General features: G+C 42.3%; 1 protein-coding gene across 19 annotated transcripts in view; it reads left to right on the forward strand.

The window, feature by feature from the left end:
- Positions 1-27,030, forward strand: part of AGK (acylglycerol kinase) — a 140,770-nt gene that overhangs the window by 49,185 nt on the left and 64,555 nt on the right. For 11 of the 19 annotated variants that reach the window (XR_012432938.1, XR_012432939.1, XR_012432940.1 and 8 more), the window contains one exon: positions 26,936-26,975. Coding sequence is in view for 3 of the 19 variants with exons in the window: in XM_045388232.3 (XP_045244167.2) it covers positions 26,936-26,975 (40 nt within the window). In the remaining 16 variants the exon portion in view is untranslated. Of the gene's footprint in view, positions 1-11,591; positions 11,703-16,152; positions 16,505-16,883; positions 16,947-26,935; positions 26,976-27,030 lie in introns of those variants that run through there. The other 8 variants (XM_074036154.1, XM_074036153.1, XM_074036161.1 and 5 more) reach the window with 3 other exon arrangements.

The raw sequence follows: 27,030 nt of genomic DNA on the forward strand, positions 1-27,030 counted from the left end.
ATATCCAGTAGTGGGATTGCTGGATTTAATGGTAGTTCTGCTTTTAGTTATTTAAGGAATCTCCATACTGTTTTCCATAGTGGTTGTACTAATTTACATTCCCACTAGCAGCGTAAGTGTTCCCCTTTCACCACATCCATGCCAACATCTGTTATTTTTTAATTTTTTAATTACGGCCATTCTTGCAGGAGTATGGTGGTATCTCATATTTTTAAAATTTGCATTTCCCTGATAATTAGTGATATTGAGCATTTTTTCATATACTTGTTGGCCATCTGTATATCTTTTGAGAATTGTCTATTCATGTCCTTAGGCCACTTTTTGATGGAATTATTTGCTTTTTTCTTGCTGATTTGTTTGAGTTCCTCTGCAGTGGAGTGCCAGTGGGGAACAAGGACGTCTTCTCCAAGGCCCTGTGTGATCAGAGGCTGCCTGCCTGTTGGGGTTTAGGTGCAAACTTTCCCTACTGCGTCCAGTGCTGCAATTTTGTCTGTGCTGTGAGAAACTACCCACAAGCAGAAGGATCTGGAACTCAAGGCCTGCTCTTCAGATTCTTTTGTACCATGAAGTGATTGATTCCTTGATGTCATGCTCTCCTGCTCCTCCTAGGGATGGGGCTTCCTGGGAACCAAAGTGCAATGATTGTTACTGGTCTTCTGGATCTAGCCACCCAGCAGGGATAGCGGACTCTGGGCCGGTGCTGGGGAATGTCTGCAAAGAGTCCTATGATGTAATCCATCTTCAGGTCTGTCAGCCATGGGTACCAGCACCTGCTGTGGTGGAAGTGGCAGGTGAATGATGTAGACTCTGTGAGGATCCTTGGCTGTAGATAGGTTTAGTGTGCTGGCTTTCTTGAATGCTGGTTATGCAAGTAGTGAAGTTGTCACATGGATAGACTCAGGACGTTTGGTTAGCCAGGATGTTGCAGGCAGTGGTGTTAGCTGTTGTTTTCTCCTTCCTGGTAGCAGTGTTACTCTGTCATGAGTTGTGGTAATGGCCTGAGTTGGTTGACCTTCAGCCAGGAGGTGGCACTTGCAAGAGAACACCAACTGCAGTAGTAATAGTGGGATTTGAACTTGCCCTAAGTTGGGGCAAGTATTCTGGTTTCTCAGGTGATGGGTGGAGCCATAAAACTCCCAAGAGTTTCTATATTTTGTGTTCAGCTACCAGGGCTCATAGAGAAATACCTTCAGGTGGGGGCAGGGTTAGGTGGGTCTGAGCTAAGACTGTCCTTGGGGAGGGCTTGCTGTGGCCACTGTGGGGTATGTGGAGGTGGTTCTCAGGCCAGTGGGGTTATGTTCCAGAGGGTATTATGGCTGCTTCTGTTGTGCCGTGTAGTTCACCAGGGAAGTTGGGGCTAGCTGGTAGTGAAAGACCTAGTCCAGCTCCCACGCATTTAGTGAGGCTGTTCTCACTTCCAGAGTGCTCTGCTAACAGTGCCAAGTTTAGATCCAGGCAGCCTGTGCGCAGAACTCAGACCTGCCCCAGGTCATAAGCTTCCCCGCTGAGAAAGCAGGCAAGGCTTTCAGGCCACACTCTCCACACTTGTCTGCCCACAACGTTGGTGGCTCCTGCAAGATATAGTCAGGGATGGCATCTGTGGGCTTGAGCTGGAGACTGGGTGTGCCTACAAGGTTCTTCCTGCTGCTGCTTCTACTTTTTTATTTCACACAGTTCCCTACATTCGTTCCAGCTCTGTGTGAGGTTAAATCCTTCGCCCATGATCTGGATTTTCAAATTCCCCGGTGGGGATGTGTGTTCAGAGGCAGGTTTTCCCACCTCACACTTTGGGGAATCACAGTTTTTCGTCTGTCTTGCAGCATTTGCAACAGTGTGTCACTTCTTTCAAAGGATCTGTGAATTCTTTCAGTTTTCCTGGTACATTCCTGTGGTGGTTCTTGGAACAAAAGATCACAGTGTGATTCTCCACACACTGTTCTGTCTGTCCAGGTGGGAGATGCAATGCACATTAGCCCTGCCTTTTATCCGTCATCTTGCTCCCATCTCTGTCCTTTCAAATGGGTTCGGGGTGTAAGGATGTTGGGATTCTCCTGGCCCTTCAGTAGCTGTTCCAAACCATTTATCTTCCATCTTATACATCTTCCATCCTTCAAGCCTTATATCTGGCTATCTAATAAAACCATAAATATTCCAGCCTTCTAGGATTTCGGTTACATTCAGCTTAGGCTTTGGTGCCTGGCTTATCAATGTCACTTTCTTTCTAAGTCCTGTTATCTTCCCGGACACCCTGAGTGTCCATATGGATGACCTACCTAACAACCTACCCCCACTTTCCTTGACTTCTCCTGTATCTGCAGCTTTGACCCACTACTCTACCTTCTTCCAACTTCACCCCCTTCTCATTGGTTGAATGCTAAACTTTATCACTTGCCCCTGTTCCACTTCGGTATCCCATTCTGTCATTACGGCCTGCTATTATTCCAGTTTTTTTCATTCCATTACTTCTGCTCTTCAGTGTTATTAGGATTTCTTGTCCCTTGGCGCCTCTGTTTTCTTCCCAATCTATCATTCTTCCTTGCTTTTCATCTTTTTTATATCGTAGATTCCTTGATCCAACACATCATACGTTCCTCAACTCCATTTTTCACGTCATTCCTGGGCTTTTTAATCTCTCATTTCCTCTCATTTTCACAACTAAAGGTTTGTTTTTGTTTTTGTTGTGTTTAGAGATGGGATCTCGCTCTGTCACCCAGGCTGGAGCGCAGTGGTGCGATCATAACTCACTGCAGCCTCAAAATCCTGGGCTCAAGTGATCTTCCCACTTCAGCTTCCTGAGAAGCTGAGACTATAGGTGCATGACAGCACACTCTGCTGATAAAACTTTTTGAATAGGTTCTCTCTGCTTTCCTATCTCCCACTCATGCCACATCCTCTCCAATTTTCATTATAATTATCTTCACCAGTTTTATTTTGCATTCCTCTTGACCACTGTGTTAGTCTGTTCTCATGCTGCTAATAAAGATACCTGAGACTGGGTAATTGATAAAGGGAAGAGGTTTAATTGACTCACAGTTCCACATGCTGGGGAGGCCTCAGGAAACTTACAGTCATGACAAAACGGGAAGCAAACACATCCTCCTTCACATGATGACAGCAAGGAGAAGTGCTGAGCAAAAGGGGGAAAGCCCCTTTATAAAATCATCCGATCTTGTGAGAACTCACTTTCATGAGCACAGGGTGGAGGTAACCACCCCCATGATTCAATTACCTCCTGTTGGGCCCCTCCCATGACACATGGGGATTACGGAAACTGTAGTTCAGGATGAGATTTGGTGGGGACACAGCCAAACCATATCATCCACTCAGCTTTAGACCCTGTTGACTCTCCTTGAAATGCTTCACTTTTTTGTCTTTTGACTCCACAAATCCTGTTTTTCCTTCTCTGTCTCTGCCTGTTTCTTCTTCTTCTCCTTTGTTACTTCTTTTTTTTCTTTCTTTTTTTTTTTTTTTTTTTGAGACGGAGTTTCGCTCTTGTTGCCCAGGCTGGAGTGCAATGGCATGATCTCAGCTCTCCGCAACCTCTGCCTCAGCCTCCTGAGTAGCTGGGATTACAGGCATGCGCCACCACGCCTGGCTAATTTTGTATTTAGTAGAGACAGGGTTTCTCCATGTTGGTCAGGCTGGTCTTGAACTCCCGACCTCAGGTGATCCTCCCGCCTCTGCCTCCCAAAGTGCTGGGATTACAGGCGTGAGCCACCGTGCCCGGCCTCCTTTGTTACTCTTCTCTTCCCTTCTACTCAGGCATTAGAGGAGTAGCTCTCTAGAACTCTGCCCTAGGCCTTCTCACTTTATATCCTCTTCCTGCATGATCTCATCACTCATGATGTCTTCAGTTACCAGCAATATGAAGCCATCTCCCAGATTTTTGTCTCTATAAAGACCTCTTTTGAATTCCAGACCTGTATATACATTCAGCTACTTATTTGTCTATTTGGATGCTTCACGGGTGCCTCAAACTTAACAGATGAAAAATAAAGTAAAAAGCTTTCCTGCCAAACCTGTTCCTTCCCAGTAACTGGTACCACTCACCATCCAATTTCCCAAACTAGGCCAGGCATGGTGGCTCACGCCTGTAATCCCAGCATTTTGGGAGTCCAAGGCAGGTGGATCAACTAAGGTCAGGAGTTTGAGACCAGCCTGGCCAACATGGCGAAACCCTATCTCTACTAAAAATATAAAAATTAGCTGGGTGTGGTGGTGCATGCCTGTAATCCCAGCTACTCGGGAGGCTGAGGCGGAGAATTGTGTGAACCCAGGAGGCAGAGGCTGCAGTGAGCCGAGATCACACCATTGCACTCCACACTCTACCTGGGTGACAGAGAGAGACTCTGTGTCCAAAAAAAAAAAAAAAAAAATTCCCAAACTAGGAATTTATGCATCATCCTTTATCCTCCTTCATTCCCCGCATCCAGGTCATACATTATAAAGGATTTTGCTCCCTCTACATCTCTTAATGTATTGAGTTTCTTTTTCCTGTCCTCACTGTCATGGCTTTTGTCCATACTACTATCATCTCTTGCCTGGGTCCTTAATAATGGCCTCCTCACTGTTCTGGCACCTACTTTGCCGGTTTCTAATCTATTTTGGACACTGTTGCTAGAGTAATCCTTTGTAAGTACAGATTGCTATTGCTTTGAGACTCGAAGCACAATATTCTTACCAGCTCTACATGTGCTTGGCCCCTGTATACATCTCTGGACTTGCAACATTTTATACTTTAACACATGGACCTTTCCTATCTTCCAAAGTGACATGTTCTTTCTGTTTCAGGATTTCTTTGAATGTCTGCACATGCTGTTCTCCGTGGAACACTCTGACTTTCTCTTCTTCCTTAGGCAACTATCATTCCTCCAAGTCTCAAATGTTATTTCTTTAAGCAAGCCTTCCTTGTCCCCTCTAGTCAGGATTAGACAATCCTCTTACATTTTCTCCATAGTTCTATGAACTCCTCATATATTGTTCATTGCTATTAGTGATTTTCTGTTGTTCATTTCTTCTGTTATATCATAAGACTCTACAGGCAGGGGTGCTGTTTGTCTTGCTCAGTGTTGTCCTGTAGGCCCAGTACATAGAAGACACTTGACACACATTTTACTTATGGAAGATGGAACAAATGAGAATGAAAGGATGAGTGTGCAGAGGGCAAATATCAACCTTATTGACGGACCACTCGGAATTCACAAACTAGGCTGTTGAGTCCTTCGGAAGGAAATTATACCCTAAATTCATAGGTTACTCTTTCAGTTTCTACAAATTTTATTTTGAAATACTCACGAATTTCCTTACCCACTCTATCTTCTCTATACTTATTCTTAAGCAACCTAACTCCTAGTTCAAAGAGAATATGAAAAACATGGGCAGTTACCCCAGAGTGCATATTGACATCCTTTCTCTCTGTCTCAGTGGCTGAGGCAGCCATCCTCCTGGTCAGCCCCTCTGACTCTTCCCGTTCTTTCACCTCCCATTGGTTGTCCATTTCCTCACTTACATCTTTAGTCTCAGACTTTCGCTTTCTCTCTCCTCTGTTTGTCAGAATCTTTCCTAGCTCATACATCTTCACTCAAGTCTGCATTCCCATGTGTTTGGTGACCTGCTCTCATCTTCCGTTGACACCATCCTCAGAAGTGTATCTCACACTTGCAGTCCTACCTCCATTTGAGAATAAGCTTAGTAAAATGGCTTGTATCCCATCATTTGATTGAACCTGCTCTTGATGAGGTCATTAATGGCCTCTTAGTTGTTAAATTAAAGGGATACTTTTCATGCCACATTTGATTTTCTTGGCCCATATCCTTTTAGGTACCTTTAGATATCGTCCTGCTTTGAACGTTGGTGTCCCTCATGTTCCATTCTCATGCTACACACTCTGTAAGGGATCACCACCACATGGTTGTTTTCAGGTATGATATATGGATTTTGGAGTCATCATATTTTTCTAGCCCAGATACTGCTTTTCTTGACATTTTGTATGAATAGAAAACAAATATTTTTTGGTAACAGATTTGTGAAAAATTGCATATTTTAATTTCTTTTTATCTGACCCCTTTTGATAACTGCTCTTAGTTTGTCTTTTGATATCAGATATTTGGAGGTTCTATTCCATTTTTACCGTATTTATAATTTTTTTCTCCATTGAGAATTCCACCCCCTTCTTTTTCTCCCTTCCCACAAGTTTCAAAGAAAAAGAAGTCTGTGATATTTTTCCCCTCTGCATAATTTCCCCACAGCAGGTTGCAGCAGTTGACAAGAGCAGCAGGGACTACTCTCAACTCGAGAAGAGCAATTGCAGAGGAGAAAATGACCCTGTTTGCTGAAAGTAAAGACAGTTTAAGGATTGCTGATTCCTCTTCAACTGCTTTTACCAAGCTTTCCAGCTTCCCTGGGGAAGATTATGTTCCAGGTTGTTCGGTTCATCATGTCAGCAGTTTACCTGCAATAGTCTCTCACTCATTTCTGGTCCTTTTAGTAGCAAAGAGTCTGCTAATAAAAAGTAGCATAGGAAAGGAGGCAGTGGAGTAAAAAAGTTGTCTCTGGAGTCAGACTGAACTGACGCTTCCTAGCAATGTGACCCTGTGTCTTAGGTTCTTCATCTGTACAATGGGGATAATAACAATATCTCATTGGATCACTGAAGGATTGATTAACTGATATAACTGGAAAGCTGTTAGCATCCTATCTGCTAGATTTAAGGGTTCAATAAATGCTAGTAATTGTGAGTACACTTGATATAATACATACTCAGCACTGTGGAAGTTAAAACCAGGTGCCGCTGGTGACTGGGTTGTGAGGGACTTCAGAGACCGCCAGTGGGAAGGGAGATGTGGATCTGCCAGGCGGTCTAAGGTCTGAGCCTTTTATTTATTTCGCCTTTCACATGTAACAAGACAGCTTGGAAAAGTATAGTTTTAAGACTGAGCCAACATAACTACAAAAGAGGCCTGCCATACGTGGTTAAAAGCAGCAAGCCATGTCAGAAGCCTTTTCCATCTGATTTGGGCTCAGATTGTTCCTGTATCACTGCGGACCTTGTCCTCGCTCTTCCCAGCTCTGGTCTGTCTCCCCATCATTTTGGCTTTGGCACAACTCCCCAACTAACTCCCGTGGCTGAGCAGTTAACGATAGCTTAGCTCCTGCTTAGTTCTGGCACATGGTTCTCAGTTTACTCCTTTGGCTTAGTGCTTCTGACACCAGTTCTGCTACCCACCTTGGCCTATGACCCAGGGGCATCCCATTTCTTTCTTTTTTTTTTTTTTTTTGAGACAGAGTCTCACTCTGTCTTCCAGGCTAGAGTGCAATGGTGTGATCTTGGCGTGATCTTGGCTCACTGCAGCCTCCACCTCCCAGGTTCAAGCAATTCTTCTGCTTCAGCCTCCCTAGTAGCTGGGACTACATGTGCGTGCCACCATGTCCGGCTAAATTTTTTTTGTATTTTTAGTAGAGATGGGGTTTCACCATGTTGGCCAGGCTGGTCTTGAACTCCTAACCTCAAGTGATCCACCCTCCTCAGCCTCCCAAAGTGCTGGGATTACAGGCGTGAGGCACCATGCCTGGCACTTCCTATTTATTTCTATGGAGCATCTAGCTTCTCAGCTTAGGATCCTAGTACCTTCCTGGAGATTTTAAAATCCCACAGACACCATAAATTCCTTGACATTAAGCTTGCAAAGCAAGTGTGTTACTGTAGCAATGGTCCTGGTCCTTGTGTTTAAGGGTTTTAATTAATATTGGAGCTTTCTTTCTCCAAACATAGGAAAATTAATTTTGATTACTGTATATTGGCTTTTCTTAGCATTGGTACAAGCCACCTTTCAAGTTCTATGGTCAAAAACAGTTTCTTAGAAGTAGTAAAAATAAATGATTATGAGTTTGCCTGAGGGGTGTGTTCAGTGTCATTCTATTTTATTGAGAATGTACTACTAATAATGGTGGCTCACACCTGTAATCCCAGCACTTTGGGAGGCTGAGGCAGGCAGATCACGAGGTCAGGAGATCAAGACCATCCTGGCCAACATGGTGAAACCCTGTCTCTACTGAGAATATGGAAATTAGCTGGGTGTAGTGGTGTGCACCTGTAGTCCCAGCTACTCAGGAGGTTGAGGCAGGAGAATTGCTTGAACCCGGGAGGTGGAGGCTGCAGTAAGCCGAGATCATGCCACTGCACTCCAGCCTGGGCAACAGAGCAGGACTCCGTCTCAAAAATAAAATAAAATAATAATAATAATGATAATAATAGCTAATACTTAATCAGTAATTGCCATGTGCCCAGCACAATTCTGAGCACTTTACATTTATTAACTCATTTCACCTTCCTTATAACTCTGTGAGATGGTTATTAATCTCAGACTCATGTGAGATTAATAGCCCTATATAGATGAAGAAAGTTAGGGGCAGCAAGATGAAGTAATTTGCTCAAGGTAACACAGCTGGTATCAGAGCCATCATACAAAGCCAGATAGTCCTGATCCTAACCTCTCAAAATAGCCACTGTGTCTTAGGACTGTGAGAGAGATGAAGAACTGTAAACTGAGATTACCTTCTATCATACAATCCATTTGGTATAAGAGAAATTGTTATACCATAGTGCTTCAGAGTGAGAGCTTCTGAGCCAGTGGGGTCTGGGTTTAAGTCTTGCCTTTGCCACTTTCTGGATGTGTGACATTGGGCAAGTTATTTAGCCTGTTAAACTTCACTTTTATTTTCCTGTGCAATATGTCACAATATTATTGTGACACTAATCACTGCTCCTGGCACATATTAAAAATAGTACCTATTTTAGGCCAGGAGTGGTGGCTCACGCCTGTAATCCCAACACTTTGGGAGGCTGAGGCAGGCGGATCACGAGGTCAGGAGTTCGAGACCAGTCTGGCCAACATAATGAAGCCGTGTCCTTACAAAAAATATAGCAAATTAGCTGGGCATGGTGGTGGGCACCTGTAATTCCAGCTACTTGGGAGGCTGAGGCAGCAGAATCGCTTGAACCCAGGAGGTGGAGGTTGCATTGAGCCAAGATCGCACCATTGCACTCCAGCCTAGATGACCGAGTGAGACCCTATCTCAAAAAAAATAAAAATAAAAAATAAAAAAAGTACCTATTTTTATTAGAGATATATAAGGCACAACTATGTGCTATGTTCTGTTTGAGGGGTGCAAAGTAAATGTTAAGGGTGCCTAAAGAAAAAAAAAGATTTAAAAAACTTTTTATTATGAAAATCTTAAGCATATAAAAATTAGAGAATAGTATAATGAATCTCTAAGTAACATTACTCAGCTATAGCAGATATCAACATTTCACTAATTTTGTTTCATCTATGTCCTCTACTTTTTTTTTTTTTTTTTACTGGACTAGTTTAAACCCAGATATTATATCATTTTACCCATAAATACTGCAATACCTTACTCCAGTAGGTAAGGACTTTAAAAAAAATCACAGTGTTGTTATGATTATCATGAACTTGAAAAAACAAAAATAATTCTTTTATATTATCTAATATTCAATCTGTTTCTATTTTTCTTATTGTCTCCACATTGTCTGTTTTACAGTGCTTTTTGTTCAAATGAATATCAAAATGAGTTTCTGTCTCTTAAGTCTCTTGAACTACAATTCCCCTTCTTTTGATAATATTTACATGTTTTAGAAACTAGGTCTACATTTGCCCTGTAGAATATTTCATACCCTCAACCGGGCAGATAGCTTCTGCGTAGCTGTGCAGAGCCATATGGGAGCCTGAGGCAAGAAGAAAAACCAGTGATATTGGCCCTGACTTTATTTAAAATTGTGTTACTATATTCATTATAATTTTTGTGCATTCATTTTGATTTTGGAAAATACATATTAAAATATTTATCTCCATTACTGTATTTTTTGGCACGCCCTTAAATTTTGTCCTTGAGGCAAGTGCCTCATCACTGTGTTCTAGCCCCAGCCATGAGTTGCTTAATTTGTTCCTCTATCCTTCCTGTGTCTTGTCAGCTGGTGATTAGATCCACATTCTGGAGCTTTGCTATTCACAGTGTGGTCCCGCAGCATAAGCATCTCCTGGGAGCTTCTTAGAAATACAGACTCTTAGGCCCCATCCTGACCCACTGAGTCAGAATCTGCTTTTTAACCAGATCCCTAGATGATGTGTTTGCTCATTAAAGTTTGAGAAGCACTGAGGGGAGCCATAATTAGATTCCAGTGCAGTTTATTTGGCAAGGATGCTTATAGGCCTGTGGTGAATTGCTTACTTGTATAACTTTAAGAGGCATGTATTGTCTAGGTGTCCTGTTTTTGGTGATACTAAGATTGATCAGTAGATTCCGATGTGATCAGCTTGACCCATCCATGAAAGTTAAGAAGGATCACTTCTTAGAGTTCACCAGAGTAAAATGGTTAAGAAAGGGGCCTCTAGAGCCCAATATAGCAAAGCGACCCTGGATAGTTACTTAACTGCTCTATGCTTCAATTCTCTATCTGTAAACTGGAGATAATAGTTGTACCCATTTCACTGGTCATGCAGATTTTTTTTAGAACAATGCCTGACAAAAAGAAAGCTTTCAAACAGAAATAACACTTCTTTTCTTCTTCTTTAGTCGTTTCCCTCCTCTCAGAGAAAGCATCTTTACAAAGATACCATTTGAGTTGAGCCCTGCAGAATGAGTTGGACAGTGTTCTAGGTGATATTGATTACTTAATTATAAGCAGAAAATGGGAATTCACTCCATATTTTTGGAGAGTGGCAAAGAATTAGACTTGACTGTAAAGTCGCATGTTTTCAGGAGGATGGGGGAAAATCCAGTTGATGGAAGGCTTTGGATATAGGAAGTCTGTACTATTTGGGGAACAGTGAACATTTTTAAGGGGAAGAGAATGTCATGAACAAGGTAGCAGTCAAGAAGTTTAATGCAGCACACCTGTGCAGGATACATTTGAAGGAAAAAAGTCTGAACGTTTACACAAAAAGTAATAAAGGCCTAAACCAGAACGATGGCATTAGGGATGGAAGAACTTATGGGTGGATATGAGATTGTGATAGTGTGAATAATACATGAGCATGGGTGCCAAAGACAGGGGGTGTCTCTGGTTTGGGTTTTGCTGCTTACTAGCTATGTAGCCTTTATCAAGTTACTTTACCACCTGAACCTCTGAACCTCAGTTTCCTTATAAGCGTAATGGGAATAATTACACCTGTTTGGCAGGTTAGTTGCAAGGAGTAAATAGGTATGTCAAGTGCCTGGTACTGTGCTCAGCTTACAGTTAGCCCTAAAAAGATGCTAGTTGTTATTATTACTAGGTAGTTGACTGGGCATGTGATTGAAGGAGAGGAAGGCAGTAGAAATGATTTTTTTTGGCTTCAAGACTAGGATAATTGGTGATATAGAAATAAGAAAGTTGCCAGAGAATTGGTGTAAGGAGGAGATACTATATTCTGTTTTAGATACATTGAGTTTGAGACCCTGGCGGGCTATCCAGGGGGGAAATGTGTTGGATGCCAGGGGTAAATTATGCATGAGCCCCCGTTGACTAGACTCATAGATTTGCTTTTGGTGCAGATTATGGTTTCAATAATGGTTTGTGCTCCATTTTTCAGTGTCTCTGGTGTTTCTGACAAAGCAGATGTCTTACCTTGACATCAGTTCAGATTAGACTCTGACTTTGCAGTCAGTGGTCTGAGGCCTGGCTGCTTCATCCACAGCTGAAGGTAGGAAGGTTTTGTTCCCCCTCATGGCTTTTCATCATTTCAGATTCTGCTGACATTTTAAGAAAGCAGTTTGTTTTGCTTTTTAGCCATTTCAGAGTTTATCTTTTTCTCTCTGTGCACAGGCTGATACTGAAATTGGGGTATTAATAGGTGCTATTTAAAGAAGCTCATTTATGGGCAATTAAATAACATGCCTGTCAGCCCAGATTTGATAGGAAATAGGGGAACCTTTTTAAATTTTTATTTTAAGTACAATGAAGTTTAATTATATTTCTTTCAACTCTTTTGTTAGATTATCCAGAAAACAGATTTCTTCTTTAAAAAAAAAATCTATATATTTATTTTGCTTCCTCCCCTCTGTCTTGGGAGTGGTGGGCTGAGATGGGCAGCCAGTATATGTAATTTATATTCTGTTTTGTTGATTTCACATACTTTTAAGGGAGTTTTATATCAGTGGTTTTCGATGTTCCAAGCGTTACAGAGAGAATAATCCAGCTGATGCTAAAACTAGCCCCTCTGTAGGTAGTAACTGACATCTCAAACATTTCATATCCCAGAACAGCAAAAAGACTGACAGTAGTAGCTGCTAACTTTATGTGTTTATAGGCCGGACATTGTCCAGATCTGTCATGTATCCCGGAACCCAAAGTAAATATCATTTCATGCACGCTATTTATAGAGAACAACTTGTGAGGCAGAGGGACATAGGGACACAGGGACTCTCTCATCCTATTCTTTCTTCTGAAGTAGCTGTCAAGATCTCTGTGCAATCTGTTTTCTCTCCCTTTTTTTTTTAATGTAAATAGATTTGAGTACCTTGTATGAAATTGAGTCTCAATATATATATTTGTTTATAATTGTATATGCAAATATATAATGGCCAATGGCACAGAAAGAACTAGTAATTTGGTTGCCTAGTAAAGATAATGTTATGCAGTATATGGAAGATCAGTATATGGCATAAAGTATTTAAATTGGAGTGTTGGATGGAAGCAAATAAATGAAAAAAGAGCAGAAAAATGGAAGAAGTGACTGGATCGTAAAAGAATGTCAGTGCTTATGAGAATTAGGGGTAGAAATCCTTGAAAAAATGGCCGGTGGTAGAAGCTCAGAGAAGGATGCCCATTAGTGGTAGCCAGAGCTTTGCCTAATGGTGGTACAGTCTGGACTTCAGCATAAACATAGCCAGTCAGAGGCAGAACTTTTTCCCCAGTGCCCACGGAACTCAGCTGACTAACATGGGCTCCTGTGAATATTAGGAACAGAAATTGATATCTTATGGAGACCCGAGGCTAGGATAAGAGAGTGAAAATAGAAAAATTTCATGTTCTAACAGGAGAAAAAGTGAGCTATGAAGACAGGCTTCCTCCACTTCCATTTCTCTTGGTCAATAGAATGAGGGGATAAACTGCAGAACCATCCTCTGGTTAATGAAAAATTCTACACAACAGACCAAAATGATTAGCTTAGTTATGTGAGATAAGCCTCCAGGTGATGCCATTTTTCATTAAGTCATTTCCCATCCCGAACTGGAGAGGGAACAAACTGTGTGGAGAAAATCCGAGAAATTAGAAGGTACTTGAAGTATTCACAAGTAGTAGCTTGTTCCACCTGAGTGCATAGAAGTGTAGAGTACAGTGGTTGGGATTTGATAAGAAGGGAAGATGTGGTTTTGGGATTTCTATACTGTTATTTCAGGGAGTGAGAAAGAATAGGTACCAAACTGGAACTTCACTGCAGCCTTTAGCTGTTATTTTAGGTAAAGTTATTAGGTTCTTGAGGTTATTTTAGGTGAGGCCTTCCCATGCAGGGCAGAGGTGGAGTCTTTGGCTACTAAGTGTTCTTGAATTAATGAATTCAAGTAGGGTTAGGTTTAGCTGGGCTTTTTCCTAAACCCACTAGAATGAAAGAATAATAGTAGTAATCACTATAGTGATAAATCATAAATTGAGGTGACCGTAAATGTGGCATTTGCCAGTACATATGGCGAAACAGTGGACAGAGGTTTCTTGATTGCATTTTTGTCATTTGAGAATGTCTGTAGAGAACAGAAGAAAAGCAGAGTATTGGGGAAAATGCCATGTTGAGAAGGAGGAGACTTCAGTTCTAGGACTAAGCCTTTTAGTAACTTCTGTCTCAGTGGGCAAATCACCAGGCCAGATGCTTTTACAGACTAGGTCAATTAGTTATTTTCTGGGAGCTCTAAGGAAATGACAGTATCCTGCTGAAGTGAACAAACCAGAATCACTTGGCACTTAGAGACCTGAGCTTATAGAATTACATGTGCTCTGTGTGTGTGCCCAAATGAGAATCATTGCTGTATTGAACTTTGTTACTAATGGGATATTGTCATATATTTGTTTCAGGGGTTTCAGGGTGTGCGGAGAGGTTGACAAGCATTGGACTAGATAATTTCTAAGGACTCTTCCAATCTGAAAAATTTAGATTTCCAGGAAATGGAAATTGGGCTTAGATGCCTTTTACAAAGGCTTTTTTTTTTTTTTTTTGGCCTGGCTGTTTGTAGGGCTTTCAAACTTTCACAAAAAATAAAAATAACAATAGTCAAAACAGGGATTTTAGACCTGAAAATTGCTGTAAATATTTGGAAGCCATGGTTAAACAGTGGGCAAATTCATATCTCTGGGGTGAATCACAATCTCATGTAATGAGGTAAAACATGTTTTGGCAAAAGGCTGCTGGGAGGATTGACTTTACTGAGACACAAGATGCTGCAGCCCTGTGTTGGTTCATTCCTCATTCCTTGGAATAGGTATTTTGTCAATTTAAATGCTGAATTGAACAATGAACTTGCTAACTATGAACTTGACTTCTCCCTTCTTTCCTTAATGCCTCCCCACTTCTTGGAACAAAAATGCTGTTGGCTTGCTTTGTATTTATATTAAATATTTATCCTTGCTTTGTTAAATATACCACTAACTAAAGAAATTCATTCAGAGGAGCCATTTGTAAACCAAAAATATTATAAATAAATTTTCGGTGCCACCAAATAGCATTGGAATATAAATTTAATTTTCTCAGCAAGGCAATTTTTACTTCTATAAAAGGGTGTGATTCGCGGATGGAGCAATGGTGAGAGCACACCTGAACAATGGAGAAGGGGTTCTTATTCCTGACACAGGTAGCCCCTACTGCTGTGTTGTTCTCCTGTTGTCTAGGGTTGGACTGCACCGTCTAAGCTAATTTCGATCTGCTATTTTAAAGAGACCAGGGGTACCAGCCCGAGTGGTGGGTGAGTAGTTTGGCGGGAAGGGCAGTTACAGAACAGGTGACTCAGGATGAGTTTATAGGCTTTAAAAGGCCATGCTGTAACAGGCAAGTGGTAACAGGCTTTAATCCTTTTAACGCGAGCTGTGAGATGGGATATTGGCATTGAGCAGGGTAAGGGTGATTAGGTTTTAATGGGATGGTAAGGGGTGCATGATCAGTTGCCAAGGAGGGAGTGGAGGTGTCCTATACTTGTAGATTAAGGTGGGGAGATACAAGAGTAGGATGTGAAGGAGGCTTTGAACTGGGAAAAAGGGTGGCAATGAGGTGTGGCTGTAGTCTAGGAATAGTCCGGGAGGCAGATAATTTAGTTAAAATGCCTACACCTAATAAGGGAACTGGGCAGGTGAGGATAACTAAAAAGAGTGCATAAAAGAATGATGTCCAAGTTGGCACCAGAGTTGGGGAGTTTTAAGGGGTTTTGAAGCTTGGCCATCAATACTCACAACAGTTATGGGGGCAAGGGAAACACGCCCTTGAAAAGAGAGTAATGTGAAGTGGTTAGCCTCTGTATTGATTAAGAAGGAGACAGACTTACCCTCCACTATAAGAGTTATCCGAAGCACCTGTGATAGTCTAGGAGGCTTCCGAGGTGATTCTGTTATGCCCAGACCGTTTATTCCCCAAAGAAGACCACCAGAGTCTAGAGTCAAAGCTAAGCAGCAAGGATCTTTATTACAGGTTCGAACCTGGAACTCTCCCTCGCTCGTGAAACGAGACGGGCAGGAGAGCTCCCCCACTGAGCTCCGAACAATGTTATATAGTCTAAGGAAAGTAGGCATAGAATCATTATACAAATTAGAGGTATGATTGGCTGGAGTTTGAACAAAGCGATTTGGCAAACTATGATTGGTTCCCGCCATTTCTGATATTTCAGTACAACCCTTGAGGCAGAAGAGCAGTTTTACACAAAGGCAGTTAATTATATTGCGTCAGGTTGCACAACCAGTTTATGGCTATCTTGCTTAAACACACCTTGTGACCTGGCTATCTTACTTAAACATTCCTTGTGACCTGGCCTCAGAAAGAAAAACATGTACTTACAGAACTTACGAAACCTCTGGTACGTGCAGAGATTAGAAAGCAGAACAAAGAGTTTAGCAACATGGGTGGGGGGGGAAGGGAGGGTACGCATTTTTGTATCTTTGTGTCCTTTCAATTGGGCAGTGTCAGTCTTCAGCCACTAAGTTGAGAAGATCTGGGAAGGAGTCATTCAGAGCCTTGGGCCAGTTGGACAGTCCAATTTCCAGTGGTGTCCCGCACAGATGGGACATGCCTTAGGAGGAATCCCAGGCTGCGGGCATTCATTGGCCCAGTGGCCAGATTTCCGGCACTTGAAGCAAGTTCCTGGGGGAGGTGGTCCTGGAGGAACGCCTGGTTGCTGCAGTTTAGGCATTTGGAAGTTCTTGTATGCTGGAGATGTGGCTGGGGTTTCTCTCACAGTGGAGGCAAGGAATTGCAATTCAGAAATACGTTGCTACTTGGCTGCCTCTACTCTATTATTGTACACCTTGAAGGTGAGGTTAATTAAGTCCTGTTGTGGGGTTTGAGGGCTGGAATTTAATTTTTGGAGTTTTATTTAATGTCGGGAGCGGATTGGGTAATAAAATGTGTATTGAGAATAAGACGGCCTTCTGACCTTTCATGGTCTAGGGCTGTAAAGCGTCTAAGGGTTGTTGCCAAATGGGCCATTAACTGGGCTGGGTTTTTTATATTGGTTGAAAAAGAGTCTAAATACTAACTGATTTGGGAGAGGTTGGATAAATAAAAAGGAGCATTAACTTTGACTATGCCTTTAGCTCCAGCCACCTTTTTAAGAGGAAATTGCTGGGCAGGTGGGGGAGGGCTAGTCGTGGAACAAAACTGTAAGCCAGACCAGGTGTGAGGAGGGGAGGTGATAGAAAGATTACAGGGCCGGGGAGCGGATGCTGAGGAAGAATTGGGACCTGGCTCGGCCTGGTGAGGAGCAGCCTGGGGAGGAGGGGAGAGGTCAGATGGGTCCATAAGAAAAGAAGATTGGAAAGACTCAGCAACACTTGGGGTTGGGACTGAGGGGACAGGTGGGAGGGAAGGAAGGAAGATTTGGGACGAGTTGCATTGGGAACAGAGACTAGGGAGGGACCGATGTGTAAAAGAATGCCTGGACATCAGGCACCTCAGATCGTTTGCCTGTTTTACGACAAGAATTATCTAGATCTTGTGGGATGGAGAAATCAAAAGTGCCGTTTTCTGGCTATTTGGAACGATCGTCGAGTTTGTATTGGGGTCAGGTGGCATTGCAGAAGAAAAGGCGTTTAGGTTTTAGGTCAGGTGTGAGTTGAAGACGTTTTAAGTTCTTGAGAACACTAAGGGAGAAGAAGGAGGAATGGAGGGTGGAAGGCTGCCCATAGTGAAGGAGGCAAGTCCAGAGAAAAGAGGGTGGAGACACGGAGAGACGGGGTGGGGAGTGCTTGCCCCCCAGCAAAGCGGTGCTTGCTGCTAAGGGTGAAGGATGAAGGTAGGCGTCCCCGCGTGATCAGACACCTCTGAAACATGGGTGAATAATCAAGCAGGCGTCCCCATATGATTAAAAACCAAGGGAAGACTGTCTTCCCGAGTCCGTGATCAGTGACGGAGTTTTGGGTTCACGGGTAAAACATGTCTCCTGTCTCTGCCAGAAAAGGAAAGGAAATGAAATTAAGAGAAGGGAGAGATTGAAAGATGGCGCCAAGATTGAAAGGAGAAAGAGGTTGAGGGACAGTGAGAGAAGTTGGAGAAGAGAATAAAAAGAGGCCGCTTACCTGATTTAAAATTGGTGAGATGTTCCTTGGGTTGGTGGTCTGAGGACCCGAGGTCGTAAGTGGATCTTTCTCATGGAGCAAAGAGCAGGAGGACGGGATCTCCCAAGGGAGGTCCCCCGATCTGAGTCACGGCATCAAATTTCACACGTGTCCGTGTGAAGAGACCACCAAACAGGCTTTGTGTGAGCAATAAAGCTTTTTAATCACCTGGGTGCAGGTGGGCTGAGTCTGAAAAGAGAGTCAGCCAAGGCAGATAGGGGTGGGTAGTGGAAAATTACAGTCAAAGGGGGTTGTTCTCTGGTGGGCAGGGGAGGGGGGTCGCAAGGTGCTCAGTGGGGGAGCTTTTGAGCCAGGATGAGCCAGGAGAAGGAATTTCACAAGGTAATGTCATCAGTTAAGGCAGGGACCAGCTATTTTCACTTCTTTTGTGGTGGAACGTCATCATTTAAGGCAGGGACCGGCCATTTTCACTTCTTTTGTGATTCTTCACTTGCTTTGGACCATCTGGATGTATATATACGTGCAGGTCACAGGGGATACAATGGCTTAGCTTGGGCTCAGAGGCCTGACACTCAGTCTCCCTAAAATGTTTCCCTAAATGTATGGCTACTAATTTATGTCTCCCTAAAATGTATAAAGGCAAGCTGTACCCCGACCATTTGGGGCATAAGTCCTCAGGACCTCTTGAAGCTGTGTCATGGCTGTGTCCTTAACCTTGGCAAAATAAACAAATTGACTGAAACCTGTCTCAGATATTTTGGGTTCACACATTTGACCTAAAAATTCCTGAACGCAAGTTGGTATACTTTTTACTAGTATAGGAGGCAGTGCTGTACATTTGTCCTTTGCATTTGATAGTAGAATTTTTAGCTGTTTTTCTTTTGCTAAATTTCGCCATCAGCAATGCAGATGTTGAAATTTTAATGTGATTGCCTCTGTGGCCCTTATTTTCACTGACATCTTCTAAGCACTCTAAGGGGCATTGAAATGAAGACAGTCACCACTTAATACATGGTTATCAATAGGATTTCTTCCTTTATGCTTTCGTTACATTAGGAAACTTCTTTGTTGCATTGGGCTTGGGAGAGATGTTTCTTTGGTAGCAGGTAGTACATGATAGTGCGGTTTAGAGAACAAGAAGAGATAACCTTCTTTGGTTAAATGGGGAAGACCAGACCGGTAGGCCCTAAAATCCTTTTAAAAATCATTAACATTTTCATTGTTCCCTTGGTTTTCTGACCTGTTACACTGAGTACCTTCTATCCAAATGGAGATTCTGTCGGCCCAAAAGATCAAGCATTCTTCCTTAGCAAGATGCATTTCCTCCTGCTTGATCAGCTGTCTTTCTGTCAGAAAGGCAGGGCTGGTCACTATTTTCCCATATATGACAAAGGTTCAGTGCAGCCATTATCTGTTTGGGTAGGGAGTCCGGGATATGGGGAGGGCCATGCCATGTATAGTTTAGAAAAGCTGTCTCCTTCTGCACGCACTTTTAAGATTCATTTTTGTCTTTGCTTCCATTTCTTTCATTCCTATTGCTCCATGGGCAACCATGGGCACAGCCACTGGCAATATCATGATTAATTATTCTAGGAAGCCTGGATAACTTGAAGTGATTGTTATAAACATCTAAACTTGAAATCTATTTTGTTTAAAGCAAAGACTGTGTTTGCATGCACCAAGGAAAAAGCTGGTGGTAGAAATTGCTGTACAATTTGCCTCTAGACTGTAGTGGGAAATATTCTTTTTGGGAAATAGGGTGGATCGATGTGGTTTTTCTCTCCATGTAAAGTTGCTATTGGAATAACAACTTACCGTATTTTGCAGTCCTAAAGTAATAAATAAAATATTTATGGCTTGGAATAAGTTGAGAGCATCCCATTATCTATAGTAGCAGGCATGTTCTTATTCTTTTCAAGCCTCAGGCAGAGTGACATCAGCAGATTTTTTTTTCATTTTCTAATCCGGAGCCTTCTAATTTCTTTTTGTCAAAGAACCTGCATTTTAATACTGAGCAGATCTGCAGGGACCCTTTTTGATATGACTACGTTTTGTAGCACCTCTTTTAAATTGTATTTAACTTCAGTTCTCAGAAGACAGCGTGGTGTAGTGGAAAAAACATGGGCTTAGAATTTATGTAGTGTCTTGGTTGGCTTGGAAATGAGGTCTTCAGTTCACATTCAGATTCTTGACTCATTAGTAATCTGGAATTTTCTGATGACCACACTCAGAGTTCTTCTAGCTACAGAACCAGTTCTTGTGGTGCTTCTTGGTGTGTCAAAAGGAACTCTCCGCTTAGCCTCTTTAGAGAGTACTCCTTCCATTACACTCTGCACACCCACACACCCTGGGAGCTTCTTGATCTGGTAACGTTTTTGTGCACTTGGAATTTTTTCGTTTTTCATGCTGTACTACACCATAATGACTCTTACCCTTGCCCTTTGGTGATCATCACACTGGAGAACCATCCCCACTCATCTGTGCTTTCAGAATGCCAAATCCTCATACGAAGAATAACCTTCAGTTTCTCCTGCAGGACAAAGCATGCCTGTCTGAGCACAGTGAGTCAATCTCTCCTGTTCAAACATTTGCCACTTATTTATTAAACAAGTATTTACCAAGTACCCTGTGTCTACGAGAGTGTGCCGTGGGCTGTGGATGAGAAAATGGTGAATTATCCATGATTTCAAGAAGTTTATAATCTAGGAAGGAAGATAAGTAAAGCAGTTTTTGTGTGGTGGGTTGTATTGTGCTTGGCTTTTTTTTAAAAAGGAAGGGATAAAATGATCAAATCCTTGAAGATGTAGTTTGTTGTGTCTCTTAACATGCAGTTTGCCAAGAGCAGAAGCAGCATCAAGGGGGAATGGTGGAAGATAAGGAAAACTTTTTCCTCAGTTATCTACCTGATTTTTCCTTTGACTTTCAAATGAAGTACAGGGTGATTTTGGGATTCATTTGGTGTTCTCTGTCAACTGTCCATGATCAGGGTATCTCTTCCTCCTACTTTTCACCCTACTCGTAAAGATCATCATGTCCAGTCTCATTCCTTCTATTAGCAGGTAGCTAAGATTGCTATACAGAACTTAAGACTTGCATTTCCAGCTGTCACCTAGACACCTCCACCTGGGTTCTCACCCCATCTCGGATAGACAGACCCAGAACTAAGCTAAGTTTTCTCCCTCTCACCTGCACTTTTCTACTTCATTCCATCTCTGTGAATGGTACTGTCTTCTACCAATTGCTTAATGCAAGATGTGGACGCTATCTTTGACCCCTCATCTTTTCTTTAATTCCCGCCAGCCATCCCTCAAGTTTACCTCCTGAATATCTGCTGAATCTGTCCTCTTTTCTGTGTCCCCGCTGCCACAATCCTAGTTCCAGTCATCATCACTGACTATCACTGAGGGAGCCTCTGAGGTTTCACTAGATTCAGTCTTACCTCTGACCAATGCCTTCTTCACACACTGCAGCCAGAAGTAATCCCTTCAAAATGTAAACCTGGTCACATCCATTCTCTTAAAACCCATTAATGACTCCTTATGGCCCTTAGGAGAAATCCAGATTACTTAAATAGCTGAAAATGTCCATGGTGACCTGGCCTTTACCTGGCTTCTCCCATGGCGTGTGGCCTCCAGCTGTCCCGAACTACTTTCTCTTTCCTAAATTGGCCACGTTCTAGCACTTGCAGGCTTTGACATGCTATTTCTCTTGCCTAGATTCTACTCCCTATTTTTGCCTGGCTACTTTTTATTTTTTCCCTAGATCTCGGCTTCAATGTCATATCCTGTAAAAAGCCTCTAATTCTGTCAAAACTAGGTTAGATGCCCGCATTATTTGCCCCTTTTATGGATTACCTAAAAGTGAAATTGCATCATAATTGCCTGGTGAATTGTCATTGTTCCCTACTAAACTATAAACTTCACTAGGACAGGGAATGTTGGGCTTATTCACAAGCAGTCCAAGACACCCAGCACAGTGCCTGGCATATTATTTATCAAGAAACACGTTTTACTATGCCACCAATATTTACCAAGAGCTGTTCTTCTTTGCCACTTGATCCTAAGCTTCTTCAGGGCAGGACCAAATCTATTTGTGTGCCATAGGCAGCACTTCGTGTTAAATGAGCTTGTTTCAACAACTACCTTCAGAAGCATTATTGCACCTGACCTTTTAAAAAAATTATGTGAATATAAATTGAAAAATTTATATTAGATGAGACTATGCAATTTAAAAAATGTGCTATAAAACATACAACTAAATGAGTAATTGCCCATTGAGTATTGTCTGAAGTTTAGAAGAGAAAGCATCTGCTTAGGGACAGCCTGGCATGGGTCTGAATTCCGACTCTGCTGTTAGCAGAAAGGGGTCCTGATCCAGACCCTAAGAGAGGGTTCTTAGATCTTGCACAAGAAAGAATTCATGGCGACTCCATAGAGTAAAGTGAAAGCAAGTTTATTAAGATAGTAGGCCAGGCACAGTGACTCACACCTGTAATCCCAGCACTTTGGGAGGCCAAGGCAGGTGGATCACGAGGTCACGAGTTCAGCTCAAGACTGGCCTGGCCAACATGGTGAAACCAATATAAAAATTAGCTGGGTGTAGTGGTGTGCACCTGTAATCCCAGCTACTCGGGAGGCTGATGCAGGAGAATCACCTGAACCTGAGAGACGGAGGTTTCAGTGAGTGGAGACAGCATCACTGCACTCCAGCCTGGGGGACAGAGCGATACTTTGCCTCGAGGAAAAAAAAAAAAAAAAGAAAGTAGAAGAATAAAAGGATGACTACTCCGTAGGCAGAGCAGCAGCATGGACCACTCAGGTGCTTATACTTGTTACTTCTTGCTTATATGCTATACAGGGGGTGGATTATTCATGAGTTTTTTCAGAAAAGGATGGGCAATTCCCAGAACTGAGGGTTCCTCCCCTTTTTAGACCATATAGCGTAACTTCCAGATGTTGCCATGGCATTTGTAAACTGTCATGGTGCTGGTAGGAGTGTCTTTTAGCATGCTAATGTATTCTAATGAACATATAATGAGCAGTGAGGACACCAGAGGTCACTCTCATCACCATCTTGGTTTTGGTGGATTTTGGTCCCTGTCTTTACTGCAGGCTATTTTATCAACAAGGTCTTTATGAGCTGTATTGTATGCCACCCTCCTATCTCATCCTGTGACTAGAATGCCCAAACTTCTAGAAATGCAGCCCAGTAGGTCTCAGCCTCTTTTTACACAGCCCCTACTCAAGATGGAGTCACTCTGGTTCAAACACCTCTGACACTACCACTTAGTAACTCTGTGGTTTTGGGCACGTCACTTTCCTTCTCTGAGTCTTGGCTTCCTGATCTGTAAAATGAGAATATTTTCTGTTACCTAATAATGCCTACCTTGCAAGGTTGTTACAAAGATTAAAGGTTTATGAAAACAACTGCCATAGTACTTGGTACAAGGTAGTTGCTCTATGTTATGTTTTGTCTTTTATTCTGACAATGCTGACATTACTGAAACATTTTTGGAATTTCTTTGTTGAGATAGTTTTCAGAGCTTGCTATAGATCATCAGACTATCTCAATGGGAGAAATCTTTTTTCTTTGAGGATGTGTTTGATTTTTAGGAATAGTCAGGTTCAGATAGCAAGATCAAGATGGTTAACACCGTTTTTGATATTAAACAAAGTTAAGTATGAATTGTTTTTTGAGACAGTTTCACTCTTGTTGCCCAGGCTGGAGTTCAATGGCATGATCTCGGCTCATTGCAACCTCTGCTTCCTGGCTTCAAGCGATTCTCCTGCCTTAGCCTCCCAAGTAGCTGGAATTATAGGCATGTGCCACCACGCCTGGATAATTTTGTATTTTTAGTAGAGACAAGGTATCACCATGTTGGTCAAGCTGGTCTCGAACTCCCTACCTCAGGTGATCCACCCACCTCGGCATCCCACAGTGCTGGGATTACAGGCGTGAGCCACCGTGCCTGGCTCAAAGTTTTAAGTGTGATTATAATGAGATTTTCTTTTGTAATATCAAAATTGGTACATATTCTGGCTCTCTCACAGGTGGCATTGACAGGATATTCCATTTGGCACATTAAATTCAGGGAATTAACAATCACAAAATCTTTTGATTTTGAATAGCATTCTGATTAATCAGAATTAATAAACTCAGAAGAGCTGAAATCTTTAATAATATATTTAATCACAAGCTAGTGATCAGAATTTTATTTCTAGCAACAAAGAACTTAGGGGAAAAAATGATCTAAGGTGCTACCCCATATTCTTGTGCATATTCGGGGCTATTGTCTTTTCAGGTAGGTCCACGGAAATCAGTGTGGCCGAGCTGTGGCAAGGGTGGTGTTCTTTCCTAATGACCCAGAGGAGCCTGTTGCCTTTCGGAGACCTGTCCTTCATGGTAGAGGAGGAGCCTGGAAATGGGCAGGATATAGAGATGGGATTGCAGCCTTTACAGAAGCATAGAGGGCTTGTGCAGAAAAATCCACAGGCTGAGTTTGTAGGAGAGATTGGAGGTACAAGGTAATTAGTCTACTAAAGGAAAGCATTGAAAGCGGGGGCCGGGGGGACCACAGTCCGGAGAGGCTGGACGCTGCCTTCCTAGGGCCCTGTGCAAGTTGAACTAGGGGTCAGCACAGTCCAGGGGGAGGGTCAGTGACAATGCCCAGGTTACTATGAGGAACCTCTTATTATTTTGTTATCCAGAGGTTACTGTGGGTTCAGTGTTTTACCTCTTCATTGTATATAAGGTCGTAAATGCAAATTATCCAGTAAGCTGTAAGGAGTTAGTGACATGTTAATTATTTTCAAGAATTTTGCTAGTTTGTACCCTGAATTTACCTCATCTTGTAGTGTATTTTTGTTGTCGTTACTGATGTTAGAATGATTCAGTGAGAGCATTTGATGGGGAGGGACACAAGAAGAAAGGGAAACATGAATATGTGTTCTTTCCTGTGGGGAGTCATTAAAAAAACAATATTTGTGAATACTGGGTGCGGAGGGAGAGAAGGTTGCACAATGCCCTTTGCCACCTGGGCTTAGGGGAGCAGAGTCACTTAAGCCAATGGGGACTGGGCTGACTTGTGCTGGATTTCACAAGGGGTGAGGTTCCTCAAAATCTTTGTTATTGAACAACATCAGCTTTTGGGGTACTGATGTCATTTATCATTTCAGTAAAACATGGTTCTTAGGTTTTTGTTTGTTTGTTTTTTGAGACAGAATCTCTCTCTATAGCCCAGGCTGGAGTGCCATGGTGCGATCTCCACTCACTGCAGCCTCAGCCTCCCAGGTTCAAGCGATTCTCCTGCCTCAGCTTCCCGAGTAGCTGGGATTACAGGCCTGCACCAGCACGCCTGTCTAATTTTTGTATTTTTAGTAGAGATGGGATCTCACCATGTTGGCCAGGCTGGTCACGAACTCCTGACCTCAAGTGATGCGCCCACCTTGGCCTCCCAAAGTGCCAAGATTACAGGCCTGAGCCACTGCGCCCTGTTGGTTCTTAGGTTTGAGATTTCAGATTCACAGCATCCATACTTCCTTGTGGATGGTGTTCCCTTAGTGAAGCCGCCTGCTTTATGAAGTTCAGGGGTGGTTCTGCAGCCTGGTTATGGAATCACGGAGCAGAAGCCTTTGACAGCAACTATGGCAAAAAGTAAAGCTTGCTTATTCCTTTTCATTCACTGTAAATGTCAAAATCCCATTTGAATTACTGTAAAAATGCAAAATTTAAAGTTTTCAATGTTATTTTAAAAAGTCTAGAAAGAGGATATAAGCAAAATAATTTTTTTTTCAAGTTTTTCTATAAATTGGTTATTGTTCATCTTCTCTGGGTATTTGATTTCTTAACTGTTGTTAACCAGTTTGAAGTTACTATCTTAGCAGTGCCAGCAATGTGCATTAGCATTAGCACAAGCTCTTAGATGAAGATTCTGGAGCCACCACCCATAGGTGACTGGAGCCATTTAAAATGCTTTTATGGTAGAAACATATTTTAGAGACCTTAATGTTAAATAGGTGATCATATTCTGACAGAATGCTTTCATTTTTGGAAGCCAAAATTTTGCCTCATGACAAAATTCTCCATTTATGATCTCTTTTAGTGTCTGATGGTGACATAAAAAATAAGTGATTTAGATAAAACAGTAGCAGAAGAAAGTAAACATCAAATTTACTTGTGCAAATGACCTAATTTCCACTGGGTACGAAAAATGGAGGATATGTATATTAGTTTTCTATTGTTACCTTAACAAATTGCCACAAACTTAGTGGTTCAACACACCACAAATTTCTTGTCTTGCATTCTGTGAATTAGAAGCCCAAAGCAGCTCTCACTGGGCTAAGACAAAGTGTGGCAAGGTCTGTGTTCCTTGTGGAGGCCCTAGGGGAGAATCCTTTTGCTTTTCCAGCTTCTAGAGGCCACCACATTCCTTGACTGTCTTCACAGCCTTCTTGCATCACAGCTGGCAAGGTTGCATTTTTCTGACCATTCTTCCATGATCGCATCTGCCTCTGATCAGAACCGGGAAACTTTCTGGTTTGAGACCTTTGTGGTTAGATTGGGCCCATCTGGATGATCTAGGACAATCTCCCATGTCAGGGTCCTAAGTTTAATCAGGTCTGTAAAATCCCTCTTGCCATGTAAAGTAACATACCCTCAAGTTGTGAGGATTCGGATGTGGAAATTTTGGGGGGGTGCGGCATGATTCTGGTTACCATAATATGGAAATATTTAACACAAACTTTTACTCAGAGGATGTATTTTTCAAATGTGCTGATAACTTGTTATCAGGTTATTTCGTTTGTTTTTTCAGACAGAGTCTCACTCTGTCGCCCAGGCTGGAGTGCAATGGCATGATCTCAGCTCACTGCAACCTCCGCCTCCCAGGTTCAAGCGATTCTCCTGCCTCAGCCTCCCAAGTAGCTGGGATTATAGGTGCCCACCACCATGCCTGGCTAATTTTTGTAGTTTTAGTAGAGAGGAGGTTTCACCATGTTGGCCAGGGCTGGTCTTGAACTCTTGACCTCAGGTGAACTGCCCACCCACTTTCACTAGGGTGTTTTTAGAGAAGAGGTGCATATATTAAAAAATAAAAAAGCTCACAAATTTTGTTTGGATCATAATCTATTGTTAAAGCTAATGATTATTCTCTTTTGCTTACTTTGATAGTGATAACCTACTAAGGAGAGCAGCCTGTCAAGAAGCTCAGGTAATACTATTTAATGTGATAAAATTAAACCCCTCCTTATCTTCATTGTGCAGAA

Source organism: Macaca fascicularis, chromosome 3, assembly GCF_037993035.2.
Source record: "Macaca fascicularis isolate 582-1 chromosome 3, T2T-MFA8v1.1".
Lineage (NCBI taxonomy): Eukaryota > Metazoa > Chordata > Mammalia > Primates > Cercopithecidae > Macaca > Macaca fascicularis.